This window comes from Thecamonas trahens (genome assembly GCF_000142905.1).
Source record: "Thecamonas trahens ATCC 50062 unplaced genomic scaffold supercont1.29, whole genome shotgun sequence".
Classification (NCBI taxonomy): domain Eukaryota; order Apusomonadida; family Apusomonadidae; genus Thecamonas; species Thecamonas trahens.
In genome coordinates, this window is record NW_013657651.1 from 52,881 (window position 1) to 68,564 (window position 15,684).

At 63.9% G+C, this 15,684-nt stretch overlaps 7 protein-coding genes across 7 annotated transcripts; 3 read left to right on the forward strand and 4 right to left on the reverse strand.

Annotated features, from left to right (window-relative positions):
- Window positions 1-159: 159 nt before the first annotated feature.
- Window positions 160-2,035, forward strand: AMSG_06790 (Zdhhc9 protein; the record flags this gene model as incomplete). The annotated part of the gene is made up of 2 exons (XM_013901402.1): window positions 160-196; window positions 648-2,035. The coding sequence occupies 2 exons, from the start codon at window positions 160-162 to the stop codon at window positions 1,901-1,903; spliced, it is 1,293 nt and encodes a 430-aa protein (XP_013756856.1). The 3' UTR covers window positions 1,904-2,035.
- A 154-nt stretch (window positions 2,036-2,189) lies between these two features.
- AMSG_06791 (TBC1D2 protein) lies at window positions 2,190-5,691 on the forward strand. The gene is made up of 2 exons (XM_013901403.1): window positions 2,190-3,272; window positions 3,320-5,691. The coding sequence occupies exons 1-2, from the start codon at window positions 2,340-2,342 to the stop codon at window positions 5,648-5,650; spliced, it is 3,264 nt and encodes a 1,087-aa protein (XP_013756857.1). The 5' UTR covers window positions 2,190-2,339; the 3' UTR covers window positions 5,651-5,691.
- A 4-nt stretch (window positions 5,692-5,695) lies between these two features.
- Window positions 5,696-6,970, reverse strand: AMSG_06792 (uncharacterized protein; the record flags this gene model as incomplete). Its single annotated transcript, XM_013901404.1, has 1 exon — window positions 5,696-6,970. One exon carries the CDS (start codon window positions 6,968-6,970, stop codon window positions 5,696-5,698), a length of 1,275 nt encoding a protein of 424 aa, XP_013756858.1.
- A 713-nt stretch (window positions 6,971-7,683) lies between these two features.
- AMSG_06793 (uncharacterized protein) lies at window positions 7,684-9,063 on the reverse strand (the record flags this gene model as incomplete). The annotated part of the gene is made up of 3 exons (XM_013901405.1): window positions 7,684-7,838; window positions 7,936-8,251; window positions 8,305-9,063. 3 exons carry the CDS (start codon window positions 9,061-9,063, stop codon window positions 7,684-7,686), a joined length of 1,230 nt encoding a protein of 409 aa, XP_013756859.1.
- A 426-nt stretch (window positions 9,064-9,489) lies between these two features.
- AMSG_06794 (Ser/Thr protein phosphatase) lies at window positions 9,490-11,130 on the forward strand (the record flags this gene model as incomplete). The annotated part of the gene is made up of 1 exon (XM_013901406.1): window positions 9,490-11,130. One exon carries the CDS (start codon window positions 9,490-9,492, stop codon window positions 11,128-11,130), a length of 1,641 nt encoding a protein of 546 aa, XP_013756860.1.
- Window positions 11,131-11,179: 49 nt separating this feature from the next.
- On the reverse strand, window positions 11,180-12,282 carry AMSG_06795 (uncharacterized protein; the record flags this gene model as incomplete). Its single annotated transcript, XM_013901407.1, has 2 exons — window positions 11,180-11,203; window positions 11,242-12,282. The coding sequence occupies 2 exons, from the start codon at window positions 12,280-12,282 to the stop codon at window positions 11,180-11,182; spliced, it is 1,065 nt and encodes a 354-aa protein (XP_013756861.1).
- Window positions 12,283-12,392: 110 nt separating this feature from the next.
- On the reverse strand, window positions 12,393-14,826 carry AMSG_12013 (uncharacterized protein; the record flags this gene model as incomplete). The annotated part of the gene is made up of 2 exons (XM_013901526.1): window positions 12,393-13,752; window positions 14,261-14,826. The coding sequence occupies 2 exons, from the start codon at window positions 14,824-14,826 to the stop codon at window positions 12,393-12,395; spliced, it is 1,926 nt and encodes a 641-aa protein (XP_013756980.1).
- Between the last annotated feature and the right edge of the window lie 858 nt (window positions 14,827-15,684).

The window sequence follows — 15,684 nt, forward strand, 5'->3', positions numbered from 1 at the left end:
GACGATGACCACAGGCGTATCATGCGCCAGCTGAGAAAGATCATCCCCCACGTGTTCATCACATGGAGGAAGCTCCGGAATCGATTCCTCGCCGCATCGAGCCACCACCGCCCGAAGCAAGCTCCCGGCGCAGACGCTCGCCACCGACCACGAGCGGGCATGGGCAGCAGCGGTGACGGCGGAGAGGTCAAGAGAGGTGCGCTTCTTGGAAGAGAGAAGGATTGCAAGGGTCCGGTGGGCGCATGCCGGTGGTGGTGGGGCGGACATGGTGGTGGGCGGCGGTGGCGGTGGTGGTGGCGGTGGCGGTGAGTTGAGTGGGGAGAGAGAGAGAGAGAGAGAGAGAGAGAGAAAGAGGAGGGGGGGGAGGGGAGGGAGGGGAGAAACTGGTGATGGTGAGAGAGCTCGATGGCATCGGATGATGAGTTTGCCCATCCCGATCCGCCCACCCACCGGCTGGCCGACCTGTCGACCCACTGCCTGTCACCCCTCCGGCCTCCTTGCCTCCCTCCCCCCCACACACACGCACACACACACAGACACACCACTCCCCCCACCCCCACCACTCACCACTCACCCCCACCACACACACACACACACTACGGGAGAGAAGGGAATCACCGCCATGTCCTCGTCAGAGTCGTCATCAGCAAGCTCAATCTCGCCGTCAGACTCGGGCTCCAGCTCGGGCTCGGGCTCGGGCTCGGGCTCGGGCTCGGGCTCGGGCTCGGGCTCGGTCGTGGGCTTGGGCGGGGAGGATGTGGAGTACGGCGTGCTGGAGTCCGAGGTGGTGGGCGTGATGGCGGAGGAGGCTGTGAAGGTGTATCATCCGACGAATTCGACCTTTCCGTGCGGGCAATCAGGGTGTCGGCCAAAGACTCTGTCATGTGTCTCGGGCAAGCAAGACGGTGTCATCTGGGGCACCGTCCTCCTCATCACCATCCCGACCCTGGCGGTAGCTGTTGGTCCGATCCCGGCCTTGATGGTGCTACTGCCGGCCTTGGGCTACTTTGGAGCCGTCGTCCTAGTCTACGGCTATCTGCTGACAATGGCGGCGCTGATCGCCACCGCATGTACCGACCCGGGCATTCTTCCGCGGTCGCGCAGGCCGGCCGAGGTGGGCACGGGTATGGGTCACGCCCGCCTCAAGATCGTGGGTGCTGCTCGCGAGGGCGAGACTCCGCTGCACCATAACATGACTTGGTGCCGGTCGTGCAGCGCGTACCGACCGCCACGGGCTTCGCATTGCTCGCAGTGCAACAACTGCGTCGCCAAGTTTGACCACCACTGCCCATGGGTCGGCAATTGCGTCGGCGAGCGCAACTACAAGTTCTTTGTCACTTTTGTCACCTTAGTCGTCATCATGGCCGGCCTCGTCATGCTTCCGCTGGCCATCGCCGGTATTCTGGTTGTTGCCAGCGCCAGCGAGGCCGATCTGGACAAGCTCTGGCTGGTGCCGGGTGTCGTCTACGGCACGTCCGCAATCTCAGCCTTTATCATCGTCATGGGCTTCTTCCCGGTCCTCGGCCTCTGCTGCTACCACCGAGCGCTCATTTGCCGCAACGAGACGACGAACGAGAGCATCAAGGCCACGTTCTTCCGCACCAATCCGTACCGCGCCTCGCGGACTGCCAACGTCCTCCGCACGCTCTGTATCCATCGCCCGGCCGCGATCCCGTTCCACGACATTGTCGATCTCGAGGCACAGGACCTTGCCGCTGTGGCTCATCACTCGGACATGACCGTCGTCAATCCCAAGGCTGTCCACTCCTCAGCCTCGCACTCGGACCCCTCGCCACGGACCCGTGCCCCACGCGCCGCCGGCAAGTCCCGACCCCGCCCCCGCTCGCGATCCCGCTCTCGCTCACAATCGCGCCCACGCCGCTCCAAGCGGCAACGCAGGTAGCACCCACCTCGCTGACATGTTTGTGTGTGTGTGTGCAGCCAGGGCTTGGCGACAATGTCTTGTATCGCAGCAGGGAAACAACCAATGTGTAGCCTTTACCCCGCCCTTACTCCCCAACTACCTACCGCAGCGACATGGTTGCCGCCATCCACCACCTTGATCCCCCCCGCCGCCCCACCCCCCCCCCCCCCCCCCCGCCCCCCCCTGGCGCTGGTCTCTCTGGGCGAGGGGGGAGGGGGCGTCGGCCACCTGTCGCCCGACCATGAGTCATGGCGGAGGCAACGAGAGAGTACCGAGCAAAGGTGGTGACCACGGGACATATGTGGAGACTGAGCATGGACATGTTCTTCCCCGTGGAGGAGAGGATGGTGTCGGGCAAGAGGGGGGCGGCACCGGTGGTAAGGGGGTGAGGGAGGGTGGGGGTGAGGGCTCGGGCATGGGGGGCCTGGACACGGACACGGGCACGGGTATGGGGATCCTGGACACGGACATGGGCACGGGTATGGGGATCCTGGACACGGACACGGGTACGGGCATGGGGGTTCTAGACACGGACATGGGCACGGGTATGGGGATCCTGGACACGGACACGGGTACGGGCATGGGGGTTCTAGACACGGACATGGGCACGGGCACGGGGGTCCTGGACACGGACACGGGCGTCGCCACAGCCGGAGAACGCACCATCGCCACAGCTGGGGAACCGACCAGCGATACGATCGATCATCCCACCTGGGCCTGGAACTACGGCTTTGTCATCCCGCCGCCGCCATCAAGCCTCGGCTCTGAGCCGTCGTTCCTCGCCGACATCGCGGCGTACACTCGGGCCTCAACAGCCCGGTCGCGTGCGGCGCAGGCCTCGCCATCAGTCGCCGCACGCGCCAAGGCTGGCTTTCCACGCGAAATGCGTCCGACTGTGTGGCGTGCGTTCATCGGGACAAATCCGTCCCATGACTACGCTGCTCTCACAGAGGCAGTCGCCTCTGGCTCTCTCGGTGAGCTGACCAGCACCACCGCTTCCACACTGGAAGAGCTTGAAGACCAGATCGCCAAGGACTCGACGCGAACCTTTCCGGGCCATCCACTCTTCACGCCGCTCGACCCCAACGCGCCGCCGTCAGCTGCGCAAATCCCGTACCTCACCGCTATGCGCCGCGTTCTCCTCATCTTTGCCGCCACCCATCCGGCCATCGGCTACTGCCAGGGCCTCAACTACATCGCCGCCGCTCTGCTGAGCTTTGCCACCACCGGCACACCAGACGTTTCGCTCGAGGCCGAGACCCTCACATACGACCTCCTCTGTGCCCTCCTTCCTTCGCTGCCCGACTACCACGGCCACAACCTACTCGGCTTTCAGGTCGATGTCTGCGTACTCCGCCGCCTCCTCGCCCTCCGCGCCCGCGGCTTCACGCCAAGCTCGCCGAGCACGATCTGCCGCTCGACATGGTAGTCACGCCATGGCTCATCACGCTCTTCACCTCGGTCCTCCCGCTTGAGACCACCGCTCGCATGCTCGACTGCTTCATCTGCATCACTCCGCTCGTTGTCCTCAAGACCGCGCTTGCTCTGTTCCTTGTCCTCTCGCCCGCGCTTCTCGCCGCTTCTTCGCGCGCCGAGCTCATGGAGCTCCTCCGCCGGGGGCCCGAGTCTTGGTACGATGCCGACGAGCTCATCGCCACCGTTTTCTCGCCCGTCTGCGAGCTTGACCGCTCCAAGCTGGAGCACTTTCGCGACCTTGCCCGCGCTTCCATCGTCGACGACCCCAACTTTGTGTTTGGCTCCGCAGAGCCCAGCGCGGCGCCGCACGCCGGCCCGCGCGGCTCGCGCATCGCCGCCGTACGCCGCGCTGTCGAGGGTCTTGTGGCAGAAGCCGCTCTCGCCTCGGAGATCACCGACGCCTCGCCCTCGCTGCTGGAGTTCTGCCAGGCCTTCGAGGCCGTCATGCGCCACGGCTTCAAAGACCGCAGCGGCGGCCTCTTCTCCCGCACCCCGCGCGAGTTTTGGGAGTACGTCGAAAAGGTCCGCAAGTACCATCCTCACGCGGCGCCCACCATCAAGTCCATCGCCGCCATGTCCGAGCTCCGCTCCCCGCTCGGTCGTGCCCGGGCCTGGATCCGCGCCGCGCTCGTCGAGGCCCGCCTGGAAGAGTATCTTGTCGCCCTTCTCAACCACACCAACCTGACCAAGGAGTGGTATGCTGATCACGCCGTTCTCCGCTCCCATGTCGACGTGCTTGCGCTCCTCGCCCAGCTTGCTCGCCTCTCCTCCATCAACTTTGCACTCTGTGCCCGCGACGTCGACCTCGACTCCTCGTGGCGGCCGCTCTCCGGCGTCAACGCCACGCCGGCTCCTGCTCGTGCCGCCGCCCTCGGCTCCGACGCTGTGGGCCTCCTGCCCGACCCCGAATCTCGCGCTCCACACCGCTGCCCGCTCTGTGGTGACCGCTACGCGCAGCCCAAGATGCTTGACTGCCTTCACTCGTTCTGCGCACTTTGCCTCATCAGCCTCGTCGCTGCCAGCGTCCGTGCCGGCTCTCCTGCGTCGGTCGCCTGCCCCGAGTGCTCGGTCCATACCGCGCTCGCCACTTCCCATCCGCTGCCCAAAGCCGAGCTTGCCGCTGCCCTGCACGCCCTTCTGTTACCCGGGCCGCATCGCGCCGCCCTTGCCGCCGCGTCCGCCGCCCAACAGCACCCGGAAACATCGCCGGCCCGCAAGCACCCGCGCACGCCAGAGCCGACCCAGCCTGAGCCAGCAGAACCGAGCGATGCCGATGGGCTCAGCTTTGATATGCGCGGTGAGCTTGTCGAGTCGCCTGCCCGCCAGAACCTCCGGATCCATCTCCTCATGGGTGATCACGTCGATGACGCCACTTTGCTCGCAGCCTCGGCCGTCCTCCTCCTCCCCACAAACGTTGTGCTTGAGCGCGACGTGGTCGGACTCTGCTCGCAGTGCGACGAGTGGCCCGGCACGTGCTCGTGCAAGGTCTGCGGCGTCCGTCTCTGCAAGCTCCACGCCCGCGTCCACCACAAGATTACCCTCCTCTCTCACCGAGTCTTGCCGTCGCTCCCGCCACCGCCGCTCCCGCCGCTCTGTCCCATCCATCCCGAGTACCCGCTCGCTTTGCAGTGCATGCCGTGTGCTAAAGCGCTCTGCGGCGCGTGTGTCGAGAGCGGCCGCCATGCCGCGCATCACACGTTGCCGCTCACGGTGCACGGAGCCAACGCCCGCAACGAGCTCACTGCTGCCGCAGCTCACATCGCCGCCACCCGCACCGCCATCGTACCGCACATGCCCTTCGCCGCCAGAGAAGCCCGGGCTCTCGCCGACGCCCGGTCGTCGGTCACGGCCGCCTTTGCGACTCTCCGCGCAGCCGTCGACGCCGCAGAAGCCCGCTGCTTAGCCTCGCTCGAGACAGCCGAGCTCGACGGCGTCGCCGCGCGGGCGTCGCGTGGCGTTCCTGCTCTCCGCTACAACATGCTTGCGCGCGCCCTGCCGCTCCTGGACCACGCGCAAGTAACCGTCGATGCTACCATCGCCTCTGCCACGGACACCGAGCTTGGCCTTCTCGAGCCTGTGCTCACTCGGCACTTGGCGACGCTTCCGGCTGGCGGCATAGACCTTGACGCAGCAACGTCGTCACCAGAGGCAGAGGCTGCTCGCTGTAACGCCCGCGACCGGCTCGTCGCCGCCGCCACGGCGCTCGATGTCTCCGACATGGTCGCCCAGCTCGCCGCGCTAAACCTGTAGCTGGTGTTGCGATCTTGTTCATTTGGGACGAGTGGACCGCCAAACCTAGTTGGCGAGGGTGCGCGGGACAAAGACCGGGGCCTGAGCCGAGAGTGGTGAGCCTCTGGCCGGGAGCGCTTCGTCCGCACGCGTGGGCGTGGTCGGCGTCAAAGGGTACGAGGCTTGCGCTGGCTTGGCATGCGGTGGGAGAGCCTGCGCGTTCTCGTTAGCTGAGAGCCGGGCCGACGATGACGTAGACGCCGCCGTCATTGGCGCCGGAGCGGGATGGGTGTAGTACATCGCCGGCGTCGCCGGGTGCGCGGCGTACATCGCCTGCGGCGGCGGGACCGGCGCGTAGTACGGCTCGTACGGCACATACGTAGGATAGCCTTGTCCTGGCCCGGCGCCGGCCACCGGATACGGGTAGCCAGTCCAGCCTTGGCCATGGTGCCACGCCACAGCGGTAAACTGTGGGAGGTCACCATCGGGAGCGTGGTATCCGTTTGCGCCCAGTAGTGCCTGGCCCTGTGGCGCGTTGCCATCGCTGATGGCAACCGAGAGAGCAGCCGGCGAGCCGGTGTCGTCACACGCGTCAGAGTCGCCGTGAAGCTGCTGCTCACGCAGCCGCTGCTGCTGACGCTCGTAGGCAAGCTTGCGCTGGTAGGCACGCGAGTGGATGCGCGAGCGTGACTTGACCTTTTCCGAGAACCGCTCATCGGCGAGCAGCCGCAGGTGCGAGGTCGAGTCCTTGGGCTGGATGCGGTCGGTTGGATGAATAAAGTGGCAGCGCTTGCCGTATGGGCACCAGCCCGACGCGTGGTACAGGGCGCAGAGCTTGGTCTTGTACTCTTTGGGCACTCGCGGCGGCGGCTCGCGGAGCTCGCTCTCGCCGTGCGCAAACGAGCACTCTTCGCCATACGGACACGACTCGGGGTTGTTCATCCACTTGATACAGAGCGCCGTCTTGAACAGCTCTTGCGGCGAGATCTTGAGGCCCTTGAGTGACGATGGCGAGACATAGTTGCCCTTGCCGCCCTTCCCGCTCCGCTTCCGTCCACCCCGCCGCCGCCCACGCCCACCCGATCCGGGCGACTTTGATCCGCCTCCCGTCGACGACGGCGACGAACCCGTCGTCTCATCAGACTGGGGCGATTTGGCCTCTCCCGCCTTGGCCTCGCCTGCCTTGGCCTCGCCCGCCTTGGCCTCGCCCGCCTTGGCCTCGCCCGCCTTGGCCTCGCCCGCCTTGGCGACGCCTCCGCCAGCTTGGCCGAGGCCGGCCTTGGCAGCGGCGGCACCTCCGGCTACGTTCTGTGTCACCACGGTATCGTCCTGGGTAGCCATACTTGTACTTGTTCCTTGAGTCTTGGTCTGGCTTGTCTGTACAAGGCATCCAGAGCAGAGGTTGGCGCAGTGTAAGTGGCGGAGAGCGGGGGGGAAAGGGGGAGTGCCCGACGGGCAAGCGCCAAAAAATGTCACCCGCCGACCCGACCTTCTCGACGCGATGCTCGTTCGTGGTGTATACGATAGCTATGAAGGTTCTGAAGAGTGTACAATGTAGAGCAATAATGGTGGAGGATGTGACTGTAATGTGGAGTTCAGGAGATGGTGTATTCCGTGTAGGGGACGGTGTAGAGGTGCTCGGTTCCGGGTGCAGAATTGGCGGCAGAAACGGTTCGCGCGCCGTTTACGACCTTTTCCGACCACTCGGCGAGGGAGTATGGCCATGCAAGGGGAGGCGAGGGAGGGAAGAAGAAGAGGGTGATGACAAAGCATACGTACCAAAAGGATATGCTTGACGCCTTGGTTCGCCACCCCGGGTGAGGAGTCTCGCAACAGGTTGCTTCTTCCCCTTTGCTTGCGCCAAGTCTTGCCTCCTCCCCCCCCTCCTCCCCCAACTCCTTCCCATTCCCCTTCCTCTCTCTCTCTCTCTCGGGTGAGCAAAGGGCAGACGCTGTCACTTATGTTTGCTCGTTCAACCAATGTTGCATTCAATCAAATTGTTATTGGTTTTGACTCTTTTTTTTGCATGCATGCACTGGCCATGTCTCAACACCTCACAAGACCCAATTGGCGCACCTATCGGGCGAGTAGGGCGCCACCGTCACCCGCGACTGGTTGATGACAGAGTCAAACTCGACTAAGTTGGCGGTCCAGCCCTTGGGCACGGCCGAGATGTCTTTGGAAAAGCCAGTGAGGAGGGAGACGTGGCCTTGCTTTGCCACTAGCCATACTCGGGGCTCGACTCTTGAGGCCGACCGCATGCTGTGTGTGAGGGCATCAACCGGTGGCTTTGAGGCAATTGATACAGACGGCTGAACCGGTGACCTCGTTGATCTGGGTACATGCCGGGCATGTCCAGAACGAGGATGTGTTGCGCGAGTGAGTAAGCGAGCGGGCTCGCTTGGAACCACTCGCCGTGGTGTAGCTCGGCTGTGGCGCGCTCGTTGACAGTGAGCGCTTGCGCCGAGGTAGGGCTGTCGACGGTGCCGACGGTGGCGGCGACGAGGCAAGGAGAGATGGTGGCGGCGGGGGTGGATCTGTCGACGAGTGCCCGGAACGAGTGCTCCCACATGCATCGCAGCAGAGAAACTGCGGCTCGTTGACTAGAGTGCAGCACTTGCACTGCCACGGCGAGGAGCCGTCGTCGTCGTCGTCGTCGTCGTCCGAAGAATGACAATGACGTCTGGCGTCTCGACATCTGCCTCTGCGGCAGCAGCGGTGTCAACAGTGGCGGCGTCAACAGCGACCTCAGCAGCAGCGGTAGCCTCGTCAAGATCGCCGCGCGACGCGCACCAGACCTGATCACGTAGCCGCTGCTCGGCGGCGCGGGCGCGCAGCTCGCGCGGAGTGAGCTTCTTACCGACACGAGCCGTCGACGCCGAACCGAGAACGCCCGAGCCCATGATGCGGCCAAGCTTGGCTCTGCGAACAGCAGCCGCGGACGCGGCGGCAACCGGCGGCCCGCGCGGCGCGTCCCAGTTGAGAAAGGTACCGCCGAGCGTGCGCCCGCTGCCGGCAAACGGCCTCGAGTAGCCGTTCCGCTTGAGTGATGCCAGCTCGCCCCTGAGCTTGTCGAGGAGAGCATAAAAGGCAGTGTTGTGCGGCCCGACATCGTTGTGTGCGAGCTCATGGAGCATGGTCTCCATCACATCGTCGTAGGGGAACAGCGGGCCGAGGAGGGTATTGCGGAGGCGGATGAGGATCTTCTGGCCGGCGTTGACGTTGAGGCCGAGCAATCGCCGGTTCGATGACGTCAGCTCGCCCACCATGCCGACTCGCCAACCATGATCATCTACAATTCGTCGCACATCGTCCACCACACGCGTCAGAAGCTCCAACGCCGCCTTGTCCTGCATGTCCTTCACAGTCACCTTGCCAATGCCCGAGCCCGAGCCAAAGCCAGAGCCAAAGCCTGCCGACGACGCATGCGACATCTCCCCTCCACCCACACTCAACAAACTCAGCTACCACGTAAAGGACCTTCGCTCGGTGGTTTTTTTCTGAGTTGGGGCGAGTTGGGTGAGTTCTCCGTCCTGCGGGGGCGGTGAGTGTGTGCCAGCGGGAGAGGAGGAGGGAGGGGGAGGGAGGGAGACAAGCCGAGTCGCATTGCCAACAACTTCCAATTGATAGTAAAAAGAAGGATTGCTCCACCGGCGTGAGGAAATTGGAAGCTTTGAGCGGAGAATGGAGCGGTGGCGGCCTGCGGCGAGATGATGACGACACAACAGGCGCTCGAGCGAGGTCATGACAGAGCAAGGGCAAGGGGACGGGAAGGCTTGCAGACTCGGCCACTCGTCGACCAGGTCAGGTGGAAGAGTATGGCTGGAGGAAAGGCTGTGGCAGGAGAGCATGGCAAGGGGATGAGCGAGTCGGAGAAGTTTGCCAAGACGGTGAGCACGGGCAAGACTGTGCGGAGGCTAATCTTTGTGGTTCTCATCGTTGTCTGTCTTGGCGTCTTTGTGGGTCCAATTGCCCGCATGGCATGGGGTGCTGGCACGGGATCGATGGAGGAGAAGGAGGCCGTGTGGCGTGCGTATTGGATCATCGCCGTCTTTGGCGGCCTCCTCCCATTCATCCCGTTGTTCTGGAAGGTGAAGAAGGCCAAGTCGTGGCTCTCGGCCCGTCCGCTCTTTGCCAACATTGTGGTTATTGGGGCTGGCCTCATCGCTGCCACACATGCCGGCATGGTGGCGGCGGTACTTGAAGCTGGTGTCGGCTACGGATGGACCATGCACTCGGAGTCGGGCTCGCTGACCACCGCCGCAAAGGCGCTTGTGGCGTTTGATCTGTATCTCCTCTGGTGTATCACCGTCCAGCAGCTCGGCGCGCTGTTTGTCGGCCTCAAGTCGCCGATCTACTTGTGGGTCGTCTCGTATCCGGCGACGCTTGGGTACTCGACCGCACTGTTTGGCTGCATGCCGCTGGCGATTGTCCACGCGGTGGCGTCGGGCCCAGAGCCCGCGGCGGTGGTCGCGGTCGCCGCCTTTGGCCTGGCAGCCTTTGGGCTGGCACAGTCACTCCTCGACTCGCCTTGGGAAGAGGTTACAGTGACTGTTGAGTCGCCTGCGGGCTTTGACGCCGACGCTGGCGGCTCGCGCGAGCCGCGCGATGGAGTCTATGCCGCGCGCGGGCGCCACTCGGGTAAGACCCGGCTCGGCCCGCTCGAGCTGAGCCGTGGTCGCGGGGGAGACGAGCCCGGCCGCCCACTGAGGATTGTGCAGATTACCGACCCACACATTGGCCCCTTTATCTCGATCCGGCGGATGAACGCATTCTGCGAGCAGACCGTTGCACTCGATCCCGACCTTGTGCTCATGACCGGCGACTACTGCACGACCGAGGCGCATCTGACTCCCGGGTGCTTGGCGGCGGCGTTTGCGCCGCTGGCTGCGCTCAAGGGCAGGGTATATGCCACGCTCGGCAATCACGATCACGAGGTGCTGCGGTTTGTCAAGGACGAGCTTGCTGCGCTCGGCGTCATCCTCATTGTCGACGCCGAGGCACTCGTGGAGACCCAGGCTGGGCTTGTCCAGCTCGTCGGTGTCGACTTTTTCTTCCACGACAAGCCGCGGCTGTACTCCAAGGTCATTCGGCGATTCCCACCGAACGCTCGCGCCGCCTACCGCATCCTGCTCATCCACGATCCGGGTGCATTTCGGTACGTGCCGGCCGACGACCACGCGTTGGTCCTCTCGGGCCACACTCACGGCGGCCAGATCGGCCTTGTCTCGTGTGGCCTCGAAAAGTGCACCGCAGTCTCGGTCGGCTCGATCGGCCGCATCCCGGACCACGGCGTGTGGCAGCTTGGGACCAACAGGTTGTATGTCAACCGCGGACAGGGAACCCGGTTCATGGGTGGTAACTTCCTTGTCCGGTTCGGTGTGCCGGCTGAGGCCTCGGTTCTTGTGGTCACCACCGACTCGACGGGCGTCGACGCGCCCGAAGTCTCGGACTCGGTCTTTACCCGCCACGAGCGCGAAGAGGGCATGGTTGGTCAGTGAACGAAACAGACGTCGCTACTCGCGCGCACACAGCTCTGCTGCCCGCGCATCAAGCTCGTCGCATTGGCTCGAGCTGAGCAGCGCATACCGCGTCGGTGAGCTGGCTAAGACGTCCGGTGCAAGCGCCACCAGCTCGTCCGGAAGCTCGATGGCTAGGACGGCACAGAGCGGAACGGTGATGACTTCCAGGGCGCGGCAGACCGAGGCCGGCACGCCGCCGACAACTCGCAGCGCAGCTAGCGCTGGATCGCGTAGACGCGCCGATGGCGGGCGATACTCAAACGTGTGGGTGTGATCGACTACCAGAGCCGAGTCCGGGTTGTTGGCCACCGCCAGCACATGTTCGCCGTGGAGGAGCTTGCCGTCGCGTTGGCCGACAAGAAAGTGCAGCGCGAGTACAGTTGCATAAAACTCGGTCCAGGCCATCGCATTCGGATCGGATTGCACATCTGGGGCGCGCGTTGCAAACTGCCTGTGTGCTCGCGCCTCATCCGCTGAGAGAAAGAGATGACCAAGCTCAACTGGCTCGACATCGGTCCGCCACCGGGATGCTGCCGCCAAAGCCCAACGGTCTGCGAGCAGCGCCGAGGACGGCAGCTGCGGGCTGAGGCCGGTCTCCTCAAGCGCATCGACTTGGACAGCCACAAGATAGGAGGCAGGGACAAGGTGTCCAAAGCCAAGAGCATTTGCCAGCGATGCGACAAGGAGCTCATTGAGCGCACCGCCCGTCGCCGGCGCCGCCGTCTCGGGCACAAACCGGAGTCGGGCCGCAGAGCGAGCAGTTGACGGGGTCGGTGGTGGGAAGAGGACCCCCAGCGGGCGCCACTCAGGCTTCAGTAGCCATGTTGCGCCGCCGTTCTTGCCGTCATCGTCGCCTGTCACTGCGTACTTGTTCTCCAGGCCAGGGACTTTGCCCAGAGCTGGATTCGGATCGTCCCAGCTCGCGGCGGTGAGGCCGGCGACGGGGGCGGCGAGGACGGGCCTTAGCCTCACAAAGTGTGTCTTGGGGCGGTCAACGTGGGCTTCGCCGACGCCATCAGAGGTATAGCGCAGCGTGTCAGTTGCAAGTTGGTGTGCGCGGTTTGCAGTCAAGATGGTGGTGAGAGCGGCAGAGGCGGCGATGATGAGGACAACGAGCAGACGCGGCCGCATTCAGCGGCAGCAAGCGGGAGAGTAAGGTGTGGGCAGACTCGGCCATCGCCATCGACAGGCAGCGTGCCGACAAGCATCGCTCGGGATATGTTCAATAGCAGTACTTGAGGCTAGTCGTCATCGAGAACCGCTAGCTTGCGGTGTGGACAGAACCAGCGGTGTTGGTAAGCTGGATCAAGCGGGGACGGGTTGGCCAAACGCGTGCTGATGGTGCCAGCAGCGCCGGTCTTGGCCCGTTTGGCAGGTGGGGCTGGGGATGGGGGTGATTCGTGGTGTGACGTGGTGGTAGCCGCAGCTGCGGGCGGTGTGGCGGGCGGAAAACACCACAGCGGGACCGCCCGCATACAGAGGCCGCATTCGACGGTGGTGGCCGGGCGGGATGAGGTCGACCAGCCCCAGAGCGCAAGGATGGCGGCGGAGCGCGAGATGGGAGCAAAGCCAGGTTGTGGCGCGATAAGCGCGGTAACGAGCGCTCTAGCCGCGGGCGGAGCGGCGCCCGGCAAGTCGGTGAGCGGGAGGGCCGAGCCGGCATCGGTGACAAGAGCACGGGCGAGGTCGAGGAGCGGGCGGATGGCGGCCGATGAGGCCGGGTTCCGCAGCGCGGCAGTGGTGGTGCGTGGCAGCGCAGCCCACGCTTCCGGGCATGGATTGCGCGGCCAGCGGCAGTCGGCGGAGTGGGCCTCGCTGGAGACACGGGCAATCTGGGCGGCGAGGACGTCCGGAGCGTCCGGGCGGACACCGGGCTCGAGGCTCACGACAATGCGGCCCGAGCACGACACACAGATCGCCTCTAGCGGAGCACTCGCTTCCATGCCGTATGCAGCAGCGAGGAGCGGTGAGAGGCGAGTTGCCGACGAGATCCAGAGCGCCGGCGTGAACGAGGCCACCCGGCGGCGGAAGGCCTGGCGATCCCAAGGCATGTTGCTCCGTGTGGAGCTGCCGTTGTCGTCGTCCTCGCCTGTCGGCATCTCTTCCGCCAGCTTTGCCAGCGCCGCCCTCAACCGGGCCACAACCTCTGGTGTCGTCGGCGGAGGGCCCGCACCCTGCTCGCCATCCAGGCCAGCACCGGTGCCAGCTGGGTCTGTAGCATCCGCCGCTTCCGACTCTGTCCTCTCGGCCAAAGTCGATGAAGAAGCATCGATGGTTGCCATTTCCGGAGCGTTAGTCTTGTCAACTGCCGTCATCATGTCGGCTGCCGTTGTCATGTCTGCTGCTGTGATCTTGTCCGCCTCTGCATTCTTGTGGTGCTCCACGGCAGCGACCTCGTGCCCAGAGGAGCCAGCGCCGCCACCGCCATCATTCCCGCTTGCAACAAGCATGGTCATGTCCAAGTTCTTGTTCTTCACAAACTCATCTTTGACTCTCACACTGCCTCCTGCTGATGACGTCGACGTCGTCTTTGTCGCTTCCGCCCCCTCGGTCGTCCTCCGCGTCGTCGTCGTCGTCGTCGACGACGTCGTCTTGCTCGAGCTGTGCATGGTCATGGGCCAGGGCCAGGCCAACGTCACTTGCTGTCTCCAAACACTCACAACAAATGTAGTGTTTGTGGTTGTGGTCGTGAAGTGGTTGTTGTCGTGAACGTCACGTGGTCAGAATGGTGGCCTTCGTCCTCGTCGTGCTAAAAGAGGTGCCGCGTGGGCTCGCTCCCGCCGTCGGCTTGGTTGCCTTTGACCGGATGCGTTTGGGATGCGAAATAATTTTTGGCGGGTTTTTTTCGGGAGGGAGTTGGGGAGAGAGAGGACCCACGGTAAATTAGCTCTATTTTTGGAGCTAGTGGCGAGAGAGAGGTTGAGTGGGGAGCTGGAGGGCGGGCAGGGAGGTGGATGGGGGAGCATGTCTTTGGGTGGCTCTTCAGGAGGGGGGGGGGGGTATGGATAGGCACAGTGGTGTTTGAAACAAGAAGTGGAGTGCGGATTGACCAGATGTCGCGGCAAGCGCAGGGTCAAGACAGGCGACGGGATGAGGCAAAGTAAACTACGATGCGTCGGCCACGAGCGCAAACAGCTGCACATCGGCGACACGGGAAGCAGCCGCAATCTTGTCGGAGAGTGCGTTGGCCCGGGCCTTGATCAAGTTGGCCTTCGAAGCCGACACCGCCGTCCTTGTGACGTTGGCAGCCCGAGGAGCGTTTTCCTTGTCGCCAGCCGCATCGCCGCATCGACCAGCAGCAGGACCATCGGCGGCAACGTCGCCAGCCTCAGCATCAGCGCCGAAGCTGTTGACAGGTGCGAGCTGAGGGGAGGCGGCGAGTCGGACCCGATGAAGGCGGGCGCCGGCCGGCAGCGCATCGCCATCAGCATCCGAGGCATGCGATGACGATGAAGCAGCACGATGGCTGGCCACAGCACCACGCTCTGACGACGCCATCACGGCCAGACTCTCTGCATACATCCTCCGCGAGGCAGCGACAGCGCCCAGACCAGCAGCAGCAGCCTCGCACTCCTCGGCTCTCTCAGCCAGACGTGCACGTGCGCGGGCGATGGCTCGCAGGACCTGGGACGAGGCATCAGAGTCGACACTTCCACACGACAGAGTCTTGTGCATGGCAAGGGTATGTGGTGAGGAGGGGGGAGGGGGGGGAGGGTCAGGTGGTGGTGGATGTTGATGTGTTTGTGGAGGGAGGGAGGGGGGGGGGGGGGGGCAGTTTGGCGCCAAAGCAAATGCATTGTCATGGTCAATTAATGCATGGTCATGGTCAGTTGATGCATGGTCATGGTCAGTTGATGCATTGTTATGGTCAGTTAATGCATGGTCATGGTCAGTTAATGCATGGTCATGGTCAGTTGATGCATGGTCATGGTCAGTTAATGCATGGTCATGGTCAGTTAATGCATGGTCATGGTCAGTTAATGCATGGTCATGGTCAGTTAATGCATGGACACGTTCAACTTGTGCATAATCACTCGAATTATGCATGGTCACGATTGGTTAATGCATGGGCGCGCTCAGTGGCAAAAGGCAACGGACGGACGACTGGCGTGACTGGGCAAATAGCGGGAAAGGCAGAACACCCGTCCCGTTGCAGGCCAGAGGTGGCAAGGGGCGTAGAGTATGACAAGTCGAGGCGGAGTGTTTGATTCTTCTTCATCAGATGACGACGTCGAACTCGCTGCGCTGCTTCATACCGCCCGGCGAGGCGCTGGTCGACCGGCGGTCCAGCTGACGCCGGCCAAGGCGGCAACCACAAGAACGTCGGCTGGTGGCCAAGGACAAGGACATGGGCATGGTGTTGGTACAGGAGGGACAGTAGACACGTCCGTCATGTCGGTGGCTCTCTCATATACCACCCCCGGGAGGCAGCAGGGCCCGTCCACTCGCAAGCCGTCCTCGCCCGACTGCGATGACTCTCTCCAAGCTGCTGATGCGACTCGTACAAGCGGTGATGCGGGCTCTGGCCCTGGT